The 20,117-nt window shown below is 37.7% G+C and overlaps 1 protein-coding gene across 7 annotated transcripts in view; it reads left to right on the plus strand.

Annotated features, from left to right (window-relative positions):
• Nucleotides 1–14,646, plus strand: part of ELF1 (E74 like ETS transcription factor 1) — a 106,245-nt gene extending 91,599 nt beyond the window's left edge. For all 7 annotated transcript variants that reach the window (XM_079903203.1, XM_079903209.1, XM_079903205.1 and 4 more), the window contains exons 6-9: nt 2,205–2,288; nt 3,239–3,431; nt 4,386–4,829; nt 12,281–14,646. In XM_079903203.1, the coding sequence (XP_079759329.1) occupies nt 2,205–2,288; nt 3,239–3,431; nt 4,386–4,829; nt 12,281–12,875 (1,316 nt within the window). In that variant the 3' untranslated portion in view covers nt 12,876–14,646. The remainder of the gene's footprint in view (nt 1–2,204; nt 2,289–3,238; nt 3,432–4,385; nt 4,830–12,280) is intronic.
• Nucleotides 14,647–20,117: the final 5,471 nt, after the last annotated feature.

The raw sequence follows: 20,117 nt of genomic DNA on the forward strand, positions 1-20,117 counted from the left end.
ACAGGTGTATACATATGTCAAAACTTATCAAATTGTAAATTTAAACATAAGCAGTTTATTGTATATCAGTTATACCTCAATAAAGCTGTTTTTAGAAAGTGAAAGACTAACATGCTATTTAATGGTGAAAGGCTGATATGATAAGGAACCAAATAGAACACATAATATATGGGTTAAACAGCAAATGAGTCACTGCTTAAGGGAGAATTTAGTGAGCTCCAGTACAGATCTGATGTAGAATAAAAAATATGAAAGTTAGAGATGTGAGGATTGCGTGAAAAGGTCTACATGTTTAATCAAAGCTCTAGGAGGAGAGCATGTGTAGAGTGAGGAAGAGGCAGTATTCAAAGATAATGACTGAGGAATTTTCAAGAATGATGTTAATCCCAGCATGGTGGATCCTGAGTAGCATAACTAAAATAGATCCAAGCCTAAATATATTATGGTAAAAATGTGGAACATCAAAGACTCCCCTCCGCACCCCGTCAAAAAAAAGAAAAGAAAAAAAAAAAAAAGGAAGAAGAAGCAAACCAACCAGGGAGGATCTGCATTACCTGAAGAGGATTGATTATTGGATTGACAGCTTACAAGCTCCCAGTAAAGGCTGGAAGGGCTGGATATGTTCAAAGCACTGAGAAGAAATAACTGTTACCAGAATTTCTATACCCAACTAATCTGTAATTCATGTGGAGCTGTGTACATTGCCACCGTGAACAGTAAGGAAGATGATGGAGAGGATGGATATTGGGTAGGCTACTGACAGTATCTGCCATGACTAAAACGAGTGGAGGAAAACTGGGGAATAAAGAAAATATTATCAGAGCAAGTCAATAAATAGCATAAAGTAAGATGGGAGGAATGATAGGAGCTAACTGAAGTCTGGCTTCTCTCAGTCCTTACTGTCATGAACACAGTTAGCTAGAAGTCTCTATGTCATGCAGAGGTTCTCTGCAGATGTCTGCAGTGATGGAAGTTGAGACACCAGGCTCCTACAGTCTACGTTTGTACATCTGGTAGTCTCAAGAGGAACCTGGCCTTAAGAGTGACTTTTTTGACCCTCTTTTCCTTGACTCTTACCTTAACTTCAGAAATGTTTTCCTGGGAATTCCCCAGCAGTCCAGTGGTTAGGACTCCATGCTTTCACTGCCCAGGGCCTGGGTTCAACCCCTGGTTGGGGAACTACAATCCCGCAAGCCACGCGGCATGGGCAAAAAAAAAAAAAAAAAAAAAAAAAAAACCGTTTTCCTATTCAGTTTGTCTTGGGATGTGTTGTCACTAACCTTGTGACTTTAGCTAGGATTCTACTTTTCTAAATTACTGCCTATATTATATTACCCCAGCATTCACCCTTATGATCTAAGATCAGAGAGTCAGCTTCAAGAATGTAGGGGTAAATGGTACTAACTAAAGTATCTATTTATGCTTAATCTTCATTGTCTCTCATATACAGGGTGGTAGTCTGTTCAGACAGCATCATCAGCTTAGCCTAAATCATAGGCAGCATTGCTGCCGAGTTGTGGTTCTAGATAAGTGGCAAAAACAGATCACAAACGCAGTTTTAGAATAGTTGGTTGACCCAGACTAAGGCTGCACAAAATATAGTTTAACTCTGTTGCATTGGACTTGTTTAGGACTGGATGATGGATAATCATAAAGTAAATTTGTTTGCTGTAAATTGAAAGAAATATAGAAGAATGATATGTTTAAAAATACACAATAAAAATGGACTATGTGGTTCACAAAAATTTAGCCTCACTTATTTTTTATATCTCTAGAAGTTTTGGGTAGTTGCCAGTATTTGAGAACTAACCAAGAGGCAGACAAACTGTGTGGCTTATTTTCTGAGCCCAAGTTTTATCAGCATCAAGAATATTCCCCCAGATTTTAAGAAAGCACTGTCAGTATTGTCACCTCAAAGACAAAATGTAAAGTTTAAACTTAACCTCATTTTTACAAATGAGCCAAAGTATCGTTTTCTACATAAAAGTGTTTGTGATCTAACCTAAGTTAATGTCAAATTTTTACTAAAGTTATTTTCCTTTTAATAAATAGCACTTAGGAGACCAATATATGTGTTCCATGTATAAAATACTTGGCACTTGAAATTTAGGATAAATGACAAAACAGCATTTATAAACAGCTAAATTGTCCATTCCCTCTCTCTTTTGAGGGCAAATATTTATGTAGAGCCATTGTGATTTCAGGCAGAAAAACTAAACCACCACGACCAGATTCCCCAGCCACTACACCAAACATATCTGTGAGGAAGAAAAACAAAGATGGGAAGGGTAAGTACTACTACTGTAACTTCCCTATAATACTTATGGGTCAAGTAACATTCAGATTGCTTTAAAATATCTGCATATTTTAAGTAGAAACCACCAGCTTTTATTGAAATGGATCTTATTGCTGCCACATGCTTATAAGGTATGGTTACCACCTTCTGTAAAAGACTGGTAATAATGTAGTCCAAGAAATCCATCTAGGAGATTTTCACTTACCTGTCAAAATAATCCATCCTTTCATTTTTTTTTTTTTTTTTTCGGTACGCGGGCCTCTCACTGTTGTGGCCTCTCCCGTTGCGGAGCACAGGCTCCAGACACGCAGGCTCAGCGGCCATGGCTCACGGGCCCAGCCGCTCCGCGGCATGTGGGATCTTCCCGGACGGGGGCACGAACCCACGTCCCCTGCATCGGCAGGCGGACTCTCAACCACTGCACCACCAGGGAAGCCCATCGTTTCATTTAATAAAGAGCCTCTTGGAAGAATTCAGCCACGTTAGGTTTTCAGTTCATAGACACTTTATTATATTGTCTTGGAGTTTTAGTATTTTCGTAACTGCTGCCTAAATTTGAAGAAAATTATTAAGGCTAATCTGCTGGCTCTTTATATAAAAAGAACAACTATTGAAAGGTTTTGTACAACTCTTTCTCAGTTTCTTAGGCGTAATAATGGTTCTTAAAGAGGCTGAAAAAAAAATTTGTCTCAAAGTGCTTTCTCCCTAAGTCATTACACATCTAATTGGCAGGATTGCTCTGTTCAGACATCTTATACGGGACTAATAAAAAGATCTATGTTAGACCCTAAAATTTATGACCATTATATCACCAGTACTAACTGAACTGTGTAGTATGTTTGTATAATTATAGATAGAACTTAAGAAGACCTTTAGTTGTGTTTTATTGCGTTCTTTCAAATGAAATTTTGGGCAGTTAAAAAGAAATTGCTTTTGTTTCAGGAAACACAATTTATCTTTGGGAGTTTTTACTGGCACTGCTCCAGGACAAAGCTACTTGTCCTAAATATATCAAGTGGACCCAGCGAGAAAAAGGCATTTTTAAATTGGTAGATTCTAAAGCAGTGTCCCGGTTGTGGGGGAAGCACAAAAACAAGCCTGACATGAATTATGAGACCATGGGAAGAGCCCTCAGGTACGTGAGGCTTCTGTAGTTCACTGTGTGACCAGTAGCGGTTCCTAAATACTGAAAAGTAGGTGACTTCAAAAAAGTGCGTTGGTTAAAGAAATGGTGAATTTTATTGTTGAAGGGCTAAAACCTCACTGCTTGTAGAAATGAGTGTTATTTAAGTTGAAATCTTATTTCAGTCTGGGAAAACGTTCTCCTTCCTCCCCCTAAATCTTCATGCAAACGAGATATTTTATTTATGAAGGGATCAGAAAATGTTAAGCTGTCATCAGAAATTGTAAATTGACCACAAGGCTCACGTTTTGAGTCATTAAACTTAAGTTCAGCACAAAGTAACAACTAGTGGTAATGCAGGCAATGAATAAGAGGGTGCATTTTTAAACATGAATCTCAGGTATGATGTGTAATATATTGTGTTGGAATAAATTAATGCTTCGATCATAATATTAGCCATTGTGAAAATGTTGAACAAAAGTATCACTTAAACCCACTTTTAGTTTGTTTTTCTTGTGATCATGTCATTTAGTCTTCAGGATCTGGGTATATTTGAGAAAGATTTATTAGAAATATCAGTGATCTGAGAACTCGGTAAACTTTTGAAACCAGAACTATTTAGTTACAGTTGGCATTTTATTTTTTAACTCACACTTTTTAAGTTCTTGATTTAATTAAAATAAATGACAGAATTTGAATCACTTCTATTTGTACATCATTAAGTTTTATACAGAAAATTGTTTCAGATTAACTGAAGCAAATTTAAACAGGTTAGGGACATTATAATTATAGTAAGCTATGGAAGAGAAATAAAATAACTACCCTTCATTTAGAAAGTCTTTTCTCACCTGTTTGTTTCTAGCTTTAAACTTTTGTTTATGATTAGGAAATTTTTATTGTGTTGAAGATTATTTTAGTTTATGTATAACTGAATACAATATTGATGGAATTGTCTGCTTTGAATAGGTACTATTACCAAAGGGGTATTCTGGCAAAAGTAGAAGGTCAGCGCTTGGTGTATCAGTTTAAGGATATGCCGAAAGACCTTATTTATATAGATGATGAGGATCCAAGTTCCAGCATAGAGTCTTCAGATCCATCACTGTCTTCAACAACCACTTCGAGTAGGAACCAGGCAAGTCGATCGAGAGTATCTTCAGGTCCAGGGATAAAAGGAGGAGCCACTACAGTTCTAAAACCAGGGAATTCTAAAGCTGCAAAACCCAAAGATCCTGTGGAACCTGCACAGCCATCAGAGGTTCTTAGGACAATGCAGTCCACACAGACTCCATATCCTACCCAGCTCTTCCGGACTATTCATGTAGTACAGCCAGTACAAGCTGTTCCCGAAGGAGAAGCAACCAGTAGCATGCAGGACGAAACATTAAATTCTTCCGTTCAGAGTATTAGGTGAGAAAATTAAACTTACTGGTGCAGATCATTGTACGATGTTTCTGACCAGAGTCGTCGTTAAACGTGTCAGGATTCAGAAGTGAAAATAAAACTTATATACATGTCAAGCTAGAACTCTTGGTCAACAGATTGTTTCAGCAGCGTTGCATCAGTCCTGTGATTGTATCAATGATTCCTTATTTTTATTTATTTATTATTTTTTTAAAGCACTCTTTTTTTTTTTTATAAATTTATTTACTTTATTTCTCTTTGGCCGCGTTGGGTCTTCGTTGCTGTGCGTGGGCTTTCTCTAGTTGCGGTGAGCGGGGGCTACTCCTCGTTGTGGTGCGCGGGCTTCTCACTGCGGTGGCTTCTCTTGTTGCCGAGCATGGGCTCTGGGTGTGTGGCCTCAGTAGTTGTGGCGCATGGGCTTAGTTGCTCTGTGGCATGTGGGATCTTCCCGGACCAGGGTTCGAACCCATGTTCCCTGCATTGGCAGGCGGATTCTTAACCACTGCATCACCAGGGAAGACCCTATACCTTACTTTTAAGCTGTGACATTACTTGATGTTATTCAATCAATTTGAATCAGTTCTCTATAGCTTTGTGTAACTGAATTAATCCATATAAGAAGGGATCCACATATAAGAAAATCCAGAGAATAGTTTCAGATCTTTTTTCAAACAAAGTTAGAAGCTGTAAAAATTTAACATAAATTTACATATCATGGAATGCATTGAGTTCTAAGAAATCCACATTTGGAATGCATTGAGTTCTAAGAAATCCACATTAGTCTTTGGGAAGATACTATCTTCTCAGATAGTATCCAGAATAGTTCTAAAGTTCAAACAGGTTGGAGGCCAAGAATCGAAGGTCCTCTTTTTTGGGCTTTTAAGTGGCAGAGTTGGAAGAATAGTTTTGTGGTTTAATCAAATCTGCCTCATAACCCCAGAAAAGACATGAAACAACAGATTAGACTGCTCTATTGCAGACACTTGGGACTGGTCTTGACTGATTTAGAATGGGGAAAAGGGAGGAAGGCAGAAAATTAGATGGACATTTTCAGGTTCTGTTTTTCCATTTCTACTGCCATGAATTTCCAGAACATGAATTATAATAAAATATAGGAGCCCCTCCAAATCCAGTAAAAATGATTCTTTGACTATTTTCATTAGCTGACTTCAATCTTACAGTTGTATATTCTAGAATATAAATGCTGGGTTTTTGTTCAATTGATCTTGAAGTATACATTACCTAGAATCAAAACAGACTTATAGACGATTCAGTCTTCCTTGTATGGTCCATTTAAACTTTCGACAAGTTTGATTTAAGAGAATTGAATTCTCTTAAATCGTTGACTTGTAAGGAGTATAAAGATCACATTTTTTCCATCTTAATTAAAGAAGTACTTATTTAACTCTGTATTTTCCCTTTAATGTTTTATTTTCCTCTAAGTTCTGTTGGTTACTTACGATGACTGAATATCTGATGGAAATTATGTGGTTCCTCGCGTTGATTTCTATGCTCTTTGTCATCTTATCATTGTATGTATTTGTGTTGATATGAAACATACAATGGCCACAGCTGATCACTGGGACTCCCTTCTTGGACTGATTCAGTTGTTTTTTAGCATCTCTAATCAAAGTTTCCTTTTTAGACCTAGAGAATAAAAACAAACCAGAAGAAAAACAACAAGAGCAACAAAAACACATACCTTTAGCTCTGAAAGATAGTAAATTGTGTATTATATTGGATAGTTTATTACTCTGAATGTCAATTTCTGAGTAAGACTCACTGCCAGATATTAAAACATTGTAATTACACTCCCTACCTCTGATTTTCAAACTGTCTTTGGTGTACCTTTCAGAATCTTCATTTCCACAGTCTCAGAGTTCTGTGGACTCTCTGCCTGCTTCCTGTTTCTCCTATTTTTTTCTCTGGCAACCTACATGTTACCGATGCATATCATTATGTGATGTTTCTGACCAGAGCCATTCTTTGTTTAATGGCTCAAGAGTCAGCATTCGTGATAGTGCCTTCTTGCAGCTTTTGTTACATCTAATTTGCACACAGAGTGCAGTCCAATTTCTGTAGCCTCCACTGCCAGCTCTCACTCTACTCATAATTCCTTCCTTGCTCTCCAGCTAAAGCTTACTTCTTGCCTGTACCACATTCTGGTACATAAACCAGGTGTTTCAGGTGACTTTAATGCCTGTCTCCTGCTATACATTTAAATCTGTAGGAGCTAGATTCTATTCATTGTCCTTTTCCTAACACCTAACATAGTCTGACATATAACACCCCTTCATATTTATAGAATTTATTTTGAAGTAGTGTATATGACCATTCTTTATCTCCTTTTAGAATAATGAGTTCTCTAAGTGGACTACTTATAAAATGAAGAAATATAAAATTTAACTTTTCAAACTTAAAGACAGTTTTTTTCTTTTCTTTTCTTTTCTTTTTTTGACCATGCTGTGCGGCTTGTGGGAGGGATCTTAGTTCCCTGACCAGGGATTGAACCCGGGCCCATGGCAGTGAAAGCGCTGAGAACTAACCACTGGACCGGTGGGGAATTCCCAAAACACAATTTCTTCTTTTTTTTTTTTTTTTGCGGTCCGCGGGCCTCTCACTGTTGTGGCCTCTCCCTCTGCGGAGCACAGGCTCCGGACGCGCAGGCTCAGCGGCCATGGCTCACGGGCCCAGCCGCTCCGCGGCACGTGGGATCCTCCCGGACCGGGGCACGAACCCGCGTCCCCTGCATCGGCAGGCGGACTCTCAACCATTGCGCCACCAGGGAAGCCCACAATTTCTTCTTGTAGAAATTATTATGTATTTATATGAATGTATGTATGTATCCACATACATTCTTTTTTTTAATATAAATTTATTTTATTTATTTATTTTTGGCTGCGTTGGGTCTTCGCTGTTGCACATGGGCCTTCTCCAGTTGCAGCAAGCGGGGGCTACTCTTCCTTGTGGTGCATGGGCCTCTTGTCGCAGTGGCACCCCCCATTGCAGAGCACGGGCTCCAGGTGCACGGGCCTCAGTAGTTGTGGCTCGCAGGCTCTAGAGTGAATGCAGGCTCAGTAGCTGTGGCGCACAGGCCCAGTTGCTCCACAGCATGTGGGATCCTCCCGGACCAGGGCTCGAAACCTGTGTCCCCTGCATTGACAGGAGGATTCCTAACCACTATGCCATTGTGGAAGCCCCACATACATTCTTAATCATTCATTTGACTTTAAAAAAAATTATTTTCTCATTTGGTTATATTTTATTTTCCTCCCCCAAATCCTACTTATTTTCACTGTAAGTATCCCAACTTTTAACTATGAGAAATTTCAAAATATGGGAAGGCTGAAATAGTACACTGAACAACTATACCATCCACCTGGATTCACAGTTGATAGCATTTTGCCTTATTTGTTTCCTCTCTATATTTATTTATACCCTTTTTTTCCTGTTTGGCTATTTGTCAAGTCAGTTGACATCACCATGACATTTCACCCCTAAATACTTCAGTGTACACTCTTTAAGAGTAGAGACATCCTAAATAATCATATTATCACTCCTAAGAAAAGTAACAGAAATTTGGCTGTATCTTTCTTGACTACTTTTTAATAAAATCAAAGACCTTTGAAATATTTTTTCTATAGTTGAGGGAAGGTCAAATGATTATGACTTAAATTTAGATTATTAAATTAATATACAGCAAGAGATGATACTTTCAAAGAACTCTATATTCATACACTTTACATATATTAATGTATAGAAAATCCTTATTGCTCAGTGAGGTGTAGGTAATATTCCTGTTTTACAGTTGAGGAAACAGTCAAGGAGAGGCCACGGAGCCTGGTCACCTTTAGTAAGTGGTGGAGATAGTGTTTTAATGCAAGTAGTTTAGTCTAAAGCAGTGAACTTAATGAGTTGCCATACTGTCAGTTAATTCACACAATCACATGAATTATCACTTACCTACAATGAAGTAGCAACATATTTTTTCTCAAGTTTTTCCTTTACTCTTTTCTTTGTATCTCACATAATTGCACATAGAGTTATCCCTCAGTATCCTCAGGGGATTGGTTCCAGAACCCCCTTTGGAGTCCAAAACCTGAGGATGCTCAAGCCCCTTATGTAAAATGGCATAGTATATGCGTATAAGCTCCATACACCCTCCCATATACTTTAAATCATCTCTAGATTACTTATAATACCTAAAACAGTGTAAGTGCTATGTAAATAGTTGCCAGCATGTGGCAAATTCAAGTTTTGTGGTTTGGAACTTTCTGGAAATTTTTTTTGGGGGGGCGTGGATATTTTCCACCAGAGAGGTTGGCAGAATCTGTGGATGTGGAGACCGTGGATATGGAAGGCCAGCTGTATCTATATTGAAATTGATTAAATTTCCTTAATTGATTTAGGGTATATATGCTCAGTTTTACAAATTTTAACTTTGGCTTCACAAAAATAAACCTCTGGTAAAATATTTTCCTAAAATTGTTCCTTGGTAAATCTGCAAGTCCATATACCAACCCAGTATAACTTATTTCTCTATGTTTATCCAAGTACTAATAGTTTGTCTTAGGGTCTTTTAAATAATTAGCCTCTAAAAATGTATAATGTATACATTATATATTTTAAAGCAGTGTAATGGAATAGGAAGAATGTGGGCATAACCTTCTCACCCTCCAGCCTTGTCAATTATTAGATGTGATGCTGGATCACATTAACTAACTATTCTGAGTCTGTTTCCTCCTCTATAAAATGAAGATGATATTATTTAAGCTTACAGGTGGTTGTAACAATTAAATGACACTTTCTGACATCTGATATTCAACAAAAGCCAAATATTATATTGTATATGTTTCTTAGCTTCAGAAAGTTTGAGGAATTTTAAATTACCAATATTGTACCAGTTGGTTACAAGCAGCTTACGTTTTTTAAAAGTAGTTAACTGTAATATAACCTTTGTTATATAATATAATGAGACACAACTGACAGTTTAATCATTAACTAAGAAAAAAATAATTTAAAATTCCTGTGTTTAGGAAAAGGCTGTGTAGTATTTAATCCTTTAATCTCTGAATTTTTTATTAGTGAAAATTTATTGTTTTAGAATTTGTTCAAATAAGCTAATATATTTACATTGCAGAGATATATATATATATATATATGTCTCAGTATATATATTTTCTGGCAGATGGCAGGCAGGTGTTCAGGAAAGGGACATCTTTTTCTGACTTGAATAAAAGCATTGAAAGTCTAGTGGTAGCCCTGATGAGCAATAGGGAAATTTTCCAAGTACATTATTGCTCATGCCACATCTGAGAGAAGGAAAGGGGAAGGGGGAGGGGTATGTATTAAAGGTTGTTAACTCCCCACAGTGTAAAGATCTAATAGAAAGTATTCATCTTTGGCTGAAGTTATTCAGGACTTAAGAAGTGACAGTATGTTGTAATGGTTAAGCACATAGGCTCTGCAGTTGAATGACCCCTTTTCTTATCTAACTGCTCACCTTATGCAAGCTGTTCAGCTACTTTGTGCATTAACTTTTTCATATGGAAAATTGGGATAATACTTACAGGGTGGCAAGGCTATACATATTTATAGATACAATCTGTGTGCTTCCTATATGCCAAGTTCTATTTTATCTATACATACATGTACATGAACTCTTGGCATGGGAAGCCCTTGGGTCTTTTTTATTTAAAAAATGGTATCTGTCAGCTACCATTTGCAGGCTTAGATTCCACCCAAGATATCCTGATTCAGGCGGGCAGGGAAGAAGGGAGGTACAGTGTATTTTGGAAAAGTGCCCTAGTTCCCGAAGTTATTCTGTATCCTTCCTACTCATCCCTTCCTGCCCAATAGTATTAGTACATCTGGCCATACCCTGCCAGCCTATTAAATCTTCATTACCTGACTCATATTCTCTTCTAGCAGTGTCCTTCAAGAGAGCTGCCGATCTCCTGCTGTAGACTACTCCTCACAGTGGTGACTATGGTGGCAAACTGAACTTGGGAATCAGTATCCTACATGTATGGGTGGGCTGCAGTTATCGTGTGTCTTTCTGCTTCCTTTGAACTTCTTCTGAGTTGTGCTGAGTCATCTTTCCATCTAGCCCATTTGTCTTCTCCTCCAGAATTTCATTTCTCACATGTGACAGGCCACATAATTGTAACTTGCTAAAATTTACCTGTGATAGTCTCCTGGCAATAATTAACATTTGGTTTACGGGGACTAATCCAGTTCCTAGTCATTTGGAGTAGCAATCATCTCTCTTTTGTAAAATAGCTTTATAGAATTCAGAGGAAACACAGTTGAGATCCAGATGCTGAGTTTTTTCAACAGCATTTGTTTTATATTAACAATGGCCATAACTGTAAACTTCACAGCTGTGAACTTTTAAAATTAGATTGACTTATAATATCATTTATGTACCACTTTTCTTCAATAAATGGAATTAAAACCTTACATAAACTGGATTTTACGTTAAAGGATTTTTTAAATTTTTAAAATTTTTTTTGCGGTACGCGGGCCTCTCACTGTTGCGGCCTCTCCCGTTGCGGAGCACAGGCTCCGGACGCGCAGGCCCAGCGGCCGTGGCTCACAGGCCCAGCCGCCCCGCGGCATGTGGGATCTTCCCGGACCGGGGCACGAACCTGCGTCCCCTGCATCGGCAGGCAGACTCTCAACCACTGCGGCACCAGGGAAGCCCACGTTAAAAGATTTTATGTTAAAATTGTATCTTTATGACTAAAATATGTGAAAATTACTTGAGCTGAGAAAACTGCTAAAACACGCCTCTATTTTTGCCAAGGGTTGGCCTTATTTTTTGTTCTATCTGCCAGCCTAAAGAACCCTCATGAGTTAATTATATTCATGACTTGTTTTATGTAATATGAACCGTGAACTATTAAAATTCTTCTAATAATTCTGTCTCATACATTTAAGATTGTTTTTTATTTTAGTTAATTGAGCGTTTTCTCTATATATAGAAAAACAGGTTGAAAACAATTATAATCATGTGAAGTTTGGTAATTTGGTTGGGTATATTGATGACATTACCCCTCAAATATTAAAATGATAGTGAGTCCAATATGTTTATTTAAAAGTCCCTAATTTTCTTTCAGGCAGCTTATACATAACTTCCTTGGGAAACATTTTGATATCCTCCTCCCCCAACAAAATTGCTTCCCCATTTGTGTTAATATAGCACTTAGTATAGACTTTCTTTTTTCCCCACCAGATGGTATCGTAGTTAATGGACTGAGAGTTTTGTGTTGGGCATTTCTTTATGTAGAGTGTTTAATGCAGGGTCTGGCGCAATGTTTATGTTGTGTTGAAAATATGGGAAGGAGCATTTGAAATGAATAACTCATGTTTTGTCAAAGTGAGTTGTCAAATGTTAAGTTTTAAACAATGTAGAATATGCTAATTTCCTCACTTTTATTTCATAATCTCAATAGGACTATACAGGCTCCAGCCCAAGTTCCTGTGGTCGTATCTCCTGGGAATCAGCATTTGCACACAGTAACACTTCAGACAGTGCCAATCACAACAGTTATAGCCAGCACAGATCCATCATCAGGTGCTGGATCTCAGAAATTTATCTTACAAGCCATTCCATCATCACAGCCCATGACAGTACTGAAAGAAAATGTTGTGCTCCAGTCGCAGAAGCCGGGCTCTCCTCCTTCCATTGTCCTGAGTCCTGCCCACGTACAGCAGGTTCTTACCAGCAATGTTCAGTCCATTTGCAATGGAACCGTCAGCGTGGCTTCATCTCCGTCCTTCAGTGCTACCACACCTGTGGTGACCTTTTCTCCTCGCAATTCACAACTGGTTACTCACCCACCTGGCACTGTAATCACTTCAGTTATCAAAGCTCAAGAAACAAAAACTCATATACAGGAAGTAGAGAAAAAGGAGGTTGAAGATAACTTGAAAGAAGGCACTGGGGAAACTGAGCAGCAGTCACAGCCTTATGTGATGGTGGTATCCAATGGATTTACCTCTCAGGTAGCTATAAAAAACGAACTGCTGGAACCCAACTCTTTCTAAGTAATATACCAAAGGAATTACAGATGGTGGTTTTTTAATTGAACATTTTCAGTTGTATGCAAACTATTGATTGATTCTAAGGTAAATTCTCCAAATGTTCCTAATTTTATAGTTACTTGTTAAAAATAATAACTTAGAGTTAATTTTGACTTTGTTAGATGAGGGGAGGAAAACCCAAGTGTTTCCTTTTGTTCTTCAAATGTTTCAGAATTCAATTGTGAAGGAACAGGCGTTTTATACTATGAAGACATTCTTTTGAGATTTTTTCCAGTGGCTATATCATAAGCATTTTTAAAGTTTCTTTTTAAATTTTACATTGTATTAGCTTTTCTGATTCTTCTGTAAATACAGTACTTAAATATGACATCAGGAAATTTATATAGGAGCTATTTTCATTCCACTTGTATAGGTTAAGTCTTGACTCTTTCAAATGCAAGACACCTATTTTATGCCTTGTTAAAATTATGATTTCACTTACATCGACTTTAGTTTGTTGCACTGTATATTGAACTATGACTATGTAAATTATAACATTAAAAATCGAAATGTGCCCATGATATGGCTGAACCTGTTTCAGAAGCAGGATAATATAAAAGTATCAGCCTAAGAGTGGCTCTCCTACTAACTAGTTGTATAACCTTGGGCAAGCCACTTGACCTTTCTGGGCATCATAAGAGGAGGGATGTATTGGATTAGATTAGATGAAGTCCAATTTCCTATCTAGTTCTAAATTTTATGATTCTAAGCCCTATGTTTTAAGCTTATCTCCTACTGTAAATATAGCTAAAATACTGCAGAAAAATTAATGACCCTACAAAATTCATTTTGCTGTTACCTGTTAAGATTTGCTCTGAACCTGAATTCCTCCTAAATACTTTGTTCATTAACTCTTTAGGCCACTGTGCATTGTGGTCCACTAGTAAAAAACTTATGTTGCTGAGTGCTAAATGATATACTGCTTTTCTGAAAGAGTCAGGGCTCTTTAAGGCCCCAGAAAGCAGCCAAGCCTTGGGCTAATCTGGCTGAGTAGTCAGTTGCTATAAAAGCATAATTGCTTTATATTTTGGATCATTTTTTTTATTGAGAGTGGGGGGAGGGGGAATTGCATACAAAGATATACATTATATATCCCAGTTTCTGAAATGCAATAGTTTTTAGATTACTTTTTCAACTGTAAATAATGTACATTTAATTTCACAAGAAAAATTGTTTTCTGCAAATTTTCTAGTATAGCAAAAAGAAATTTTTGTAGTTGAAAGAATCATTATGTTTAGAGGTCTAATGTTATATGTTTTCATGTTACAGAGTGAATTTGTATTTAAACAAAAATTTAAATTTTGGAATCCTCTAAACGTTTTTGTATCTTTAATTGGTTTATTATTAAATAAATCATGTAAAAATCCTGTGTTTTTGTTTTCAAGAAAATTTTCCTTAAGAACAAGTATACAGACAATGTTGCTAGTATTACAGTGTTATTAAACGTTTATATAACAGCCTCCATTAGTCAGATTAGAATTGCAGAATGTCATCCTCTCAGTTTTCCTTTCTACCATGCCAAATGGCAGTTTCCGGACACGACACAATGGATTACAAAGCTCCAAAAATTAGAAAATAAAATGTTCCCAGCGATAATATTAAACACACTCTAAAAAACAAGTTTTCTAATTAGAAATTAGATCAGTTAATTGTTAAACTTGGAAAACACAGAAACAGAAAAATGTAACAAAATTAAAATCTCAATCCAATACGCCTATACCCAGTAGTAACTTCCACTTATTCATTTCCTCATGTCAGTTAATATTCTTCCCAAATATGATTTTTTTTTTTTTTTTTGCAATACGCGGGCCTCTTACCATTGTGGCCTCTCCTGTTGCGGAGCACGGGCTCCAGACATGTAGGCTCAGCGGCCATGGCTCACGGGCCCAGCCGCTCCGCGGCATGTGGGATCTTCCCGGACGGGGGCACGAACCCGCGTCCCCTGCATCGGCAGGCGGACTCTCAACCACTGCGCCACCAGGGAAGCCCCCCAAATATGATTTTTAAAGGAGCATTCTTATCTCTGAAGATGGAGGGAAACAGAGAAGAATCTGAAGGAACAGACCTTGCTAGTTTTCTCCAGTTTACTACCCTTAGCTTATACCCTTCTGTTCCATTGTTTTTCTATGACTTTCCATTCTTCATCAAACCTAGTATAAAAATGTTCAGGCTTAACCATTTCTTTGAGTCTTCATTTCCTTATGGAAGCTCCCACGTTACAGAAAACTTAATATGCTTTTCTTCTTTAATGTCTTTGTCAGTTTGAGCTTTAGGCCCAGGCAGGGACCCTAAGAGGATCAAGGAAGAGTTTTCCTCCCTTAGAACTCTAGCCATGCATCCCCTAATATAATCTCCCAGTACTGAACTCCTGAATAGGGACATAACTCTTACTCAGTACGTGGCCTTTCTACATCAAGTCATTGATTCAACATGTATTAAGGAAGTACCTGCAATGTTACTGTCACTGTCCTTAACTTATAAACCTGCTGCTTTCCTCACTTTCCATTCATTCTTTTTCTTAAAAATTTCATTGAAGTATAGTTGATTTACAGTGTTAATTTCTTTTATACCGCAAAGTGACTCAGTTATACATTTATATATTCCTTCTTTTTTTGGCCACTCGGCATGTGGGATCATGGTTCCCTGACCAGGAGCCAGACCCGCGCCCCCTGCAGTGGAAGTGTGGAGTCTTAACCACTGGACCACCAAGGAAGTCCCTATATCTTTTTCATATTCTTTTCCACTGTGGTGTGCCGCAGAGTATTGAAAATAGTTCCCTGTGCTATACAGTATGACCTTGTTGTTTAAACATGCTATATGTAATAGTTTGCCTCTGCTAATCCCAAACTCCCATTGCTTCCCTCCCCTAGCCCCCCCACCCACCCCGCTCCTTGGCAACCACAAGTCTGTTCTCTGTATCTGAGTCTGTTTTTATTTCATAGATATGTTGATTTGTACCATATTTTAGATGCCACATATAAGTGATATCATATGGTATTTCTCTTTCTGATTTACTTTGCTTAGTATGATAATCTATAGGTCCATCCATGTTGCTGCAAATGACATTATCTCATTCTTTTTGATGGCTGAGTAATATTCCATTGTATATATGTACCACATCTTCTTTATCCATTCATCTGTCAGTGGTTCTTTAACCCACTGTAGTAGTACATTTGCCCTATTACCCTGAAATTACTGTTGCAAAAGTCACTAAAAAGGAATCAATTTCCATATTGCCAGATTCCCCCCTTCTTCTCTTTCTTGACCTCTCCAATATTTGATAACCTTTTATAACTCACTGTTCTTTTAAACTCTCTATTGCCTTTACTTTTGTGCCCAACTCTCTCCGTCCTCTTCCTGCCTTTATAATAATTTCTTAATGTTCCTCTTGGGTTGCTCCAGAGACTTTTTCAAAGGTTAGAGTTCTCCCAAGTTTTATCTAAAGATCACTGTTCTCTGTTGTCTTCACCTTGTCCCCCTTCAATGTGTTCTTGCCCAGTGCAACAGGGGTGCACTTAATTGTACCAAGCCATTCAGTGGTTTCTTACTATCCTCAGCTGGATTTGAGGCCCTGCATGGTTTCACAAAACTCCTTGATCCCACCAGCCTTATCTTCAAATTTTACTCTCCAAATCATACCGTCAGATAGGATTTGGATGCTTTCAATTGCAAGGAACCAAAAAACCCTATTCAAAATTATTCAATAGTACAAAATTAGAAGTCTAAAGTTCGGAGGTTTCCAGGTTTGTTAATTCAGGAGCACAGTAGTGATGTTGAGCAACCGGATTTCTTCCATCTTTCTGCTTTTCTCAGTATTTTGGTTTAGTTTCCAGGATGGCTTCTGCTGTGGTGCAAGATAGCTGCAGCAGTTCTTCTATGTTTCTGTTTATCAGTAAGGAGACCTTTCCCAGAGCACCCTGAGCAGCCATCTCTTCAGAGCTCATTGGCTAGACTGGTCATATATACCCCTTCCTAAACCAAGTGCTGGCCAAGGAAGCAGGATTACCGTAGATGACTTAGTCATGTGTTGGGGAGATGGACAGTCAAACAAAATTGGACTCCATAGCAAGGAAGAAGGGAGGAATGATGTAGTCTACTGTCATCTATACACAGCCTTCTTCCCACACATATACTTCCAAAAATGCTCACACCTACAGAAAGCATGATTTCTCTCCTAAAGAGAGATCAGCTGAAGTGTCATCCAGCTACTTGATCCAGTTTCATGACTAGGGTCTTCAAGGTGATTCGCAGTCCTCTGTTTCAGATCACCTGTGGCCCCTGCTTTCTTGTCCTCCACTGCCACACCAGCATGAGCACTGGGAATAAATCTCTTTCCAAGGCTTCTCAGCTTTAGAATACATTTCTTGATGGTGTCAGTTTGATGTCCTGTCTCAGGGTCACCATTTTCCCAGTCTGGAGTAGTTGTCTTCAGTGCCTTGCATCCTTTCTTTTCCATCTGGCGGGTGATACATACTAGAGTCTGTTTTGTAGCATTCCACTTCCAAATACCAAACTGTCAGTTTGGGTTCTTGGTCGTTAGCAACAGAGATGGATTCTGGTTTTCAGCATAAAAGAAATTTTATTCGAAGAATATCATGCAGTTTACAGAACAGACAAAAAGACTAGAGAATCAGAGTCAGTCTGTGTCACACAGTTAAACAAATCGCAAAACCATATTGCACAACTGGTCCACTTGGAGCCACTGTTGCCAAGCACCTAAACACCGAGCTTTGTACCACTGTCTCTACTGCTTCCGAAATTTGAGAGAATAGAATTTGCATCTAGAGAGAATAACCAAGGTCCTTCCTTGACTCCTTACGTTAACTAGCTACCAATTTATGTGACTGGCTGCCCAAAAGAATGACCGATGTCCTCTATCGGGGCAAATCTAGATTTTTATGGGGTACACAGTTTGGTGGTTGGATGGGTGAGGGGAACTTACTTAGGAAAAACAGAAAAGTAGAATACCAACTTAGAGGGTTTGAAGGGGCTTATGCAAATGAACAGCCCTAAACGCTGTACTTGCCAACTCTTTGAGCTCCCTTTACTTTCCAGACCTCTGCACTTGCTGTCACTCTGCTTGGCACAGTTGCTCTCATTCTATTTGGCTAAATTCTATCTTCTACCTTCAGGCCTCAGCTTAGACATTACTTCCTCTGAGAGCTTTCTCTGAGTTCTTAAAAGTTCCCCACTACTGTCATAGAGCCTTTTAGTTTCTCATTTGGGCACAGATGACACTATAATAATTGACTGCTGGTATGTGTGATTCCAACACTACATTATAAAGAGCCAAGACTGTAGTCATTTTAGTACCCTCAGTCCCTACTGTAATATCTCCACATAGTAGGTACAGTACTCCATAGTTATTAAATATGTGACTAAGCTACATACATGTTCTCCTTACCTGTTTTTATGTTCGTGTTCTCATGTTGCTAACCACCATCTGTGTGCCAATGACTATCAATTCTTACCTACAGCTCCAAGCTTGTTTTACAGATAGCTTTATAGAGCTATACTTGACATACAATAAGTGGCACATATTTAAATAGAGTATAAAATGAAATCATCGCCATAATCAAGTAGTGAACCTACTCATGTTTGGTGAACATTAGCCTAAAAGTTTCCTTGTGCCCCTTTGTAACCACTCCCTTCCTGCTGATCTGCTTTCTGTCTACATAGATTATATTAGTTTGCATTTTCTAGTATTTTATGTAAATGGAGTCATATAACATGCACTATTTTTTTTGGTCTGGCTCCTTGCACGTAGCGTTAACTTTTTTGAGATTCATCCATGTTGTAGTCTGTATCAGCATATTTTTCCTTTTATTACTGAAAAAATTCCCTTGTTTTCTTATAATATTCTATTACATGGATATACTAGTTTATCCATCCACCTGTTAATGGACATTTGGGTTGTTTCTAGTCTTCAGCTATTATCATTAAAGCTGTTAGGAATATTCCTGTACAAATCTTTATATTGGACATGTATTTTCATATCTGTTGAACAAATACCTAGGAGTGGTCTGGCTAGGTCATACGATGGTTGTACCATCTTACGTTCCCACCAGCAGTGTATGAGGCTTTCAGTTGCTCTACATCCTCTTCAACATGCTCTTTTATATTCAATATTTTTGCCATTTTAATGGGTGTGTAGTAGTATCGCATTGTGGTTTTAATTTCCCTAACGACTAATGATTTTGAGCAATTTTCATGAGCTTACTTGACATCCATGTATCTTCTTTGATGAAGTGATTGTTCAGAATTTTTTAAAAATTCCCTTGTTTTCTTATTACTGAGTTTTGAGAACTCTATATATTCTGAATACTAGCTCTTCATCAGATATATGATTCACAAATAATTTCAAAGTGCAGAAACTTCTAAATTTTCATAAAGTTTATCAACTTCTTTTATGGATCATGCTTTTGGTGTCATATCTAAGAAATCTTTGTCTAACCCAAGGACACAACGATCTTTTTTCTAGAAGTTTTATAGTTTTAACATTTAGGTCCATGATCCATTTTGAGCTAGATTTTGTAGATGGTGCAAGGTATATATTGAAGTTCACTTTTTTGCTTTTGTATATCCAATTTGTTGAAAAGACTATCCTTTTCAATTGAAAAGTCTGAAAGGACTATCTTTTTCAACTGTCCTTTCTGCCCTGAATTACCTTTGGACCTTTGCTTAAAATCAGTTGTTCATACACATACGAATCTCTGGACTCTCTTTTCTGTGCTATTGATTTGTCTATCTTTGTACCAATACACAAGATTGATGTGTTGAAATCAGGTAGTGTTAGTTCTCCAACTCTGTTATTTTTCAAAGTTGATTTGGCTATTCTGAGTCTTTTGCATTTCTATTTAAATTTCAGAATCAGTTTGTCAACTTATAAAATGGAAAAAGTCTTTGGGACTTTGATTGGGATTGGGTTGAATCAATAGATCAGTTTGGGAAGAACTGACATCTTAAGTCTGAATCATGAGCATAGAGTATCTCCATTTGTTTAAGTGTCTTTAATTTCTCTCAGCAATATTTTGTAATTCTCAATGTATATGTTTTGCACATCTTTCGTCAGATTTAATTTTCAGTATTTAATATTTACTGCTATTGTAAATATCATTTAAAAAAATTTCAGATTGTTTTTCATTGCTGACTGTTTTAATCTTTCCCCCTACTGAAGCATAAAGTGCACAAATCTTAAGTGTATAA

The sequence above is a fragment of the Stenella coeruleoalba genome (assembly GCF_951394435.1).
Source record: "Stenella coeruleoalba genome assembly, chromosome: 18".
Taxonomy (NCBI): domain Eukaryota; kingdom Metazoa; phylum Chordata; class Mammalia; order Artiodactyla; family Delphinidae; genus Stenella; species Stenella coeruleoalba.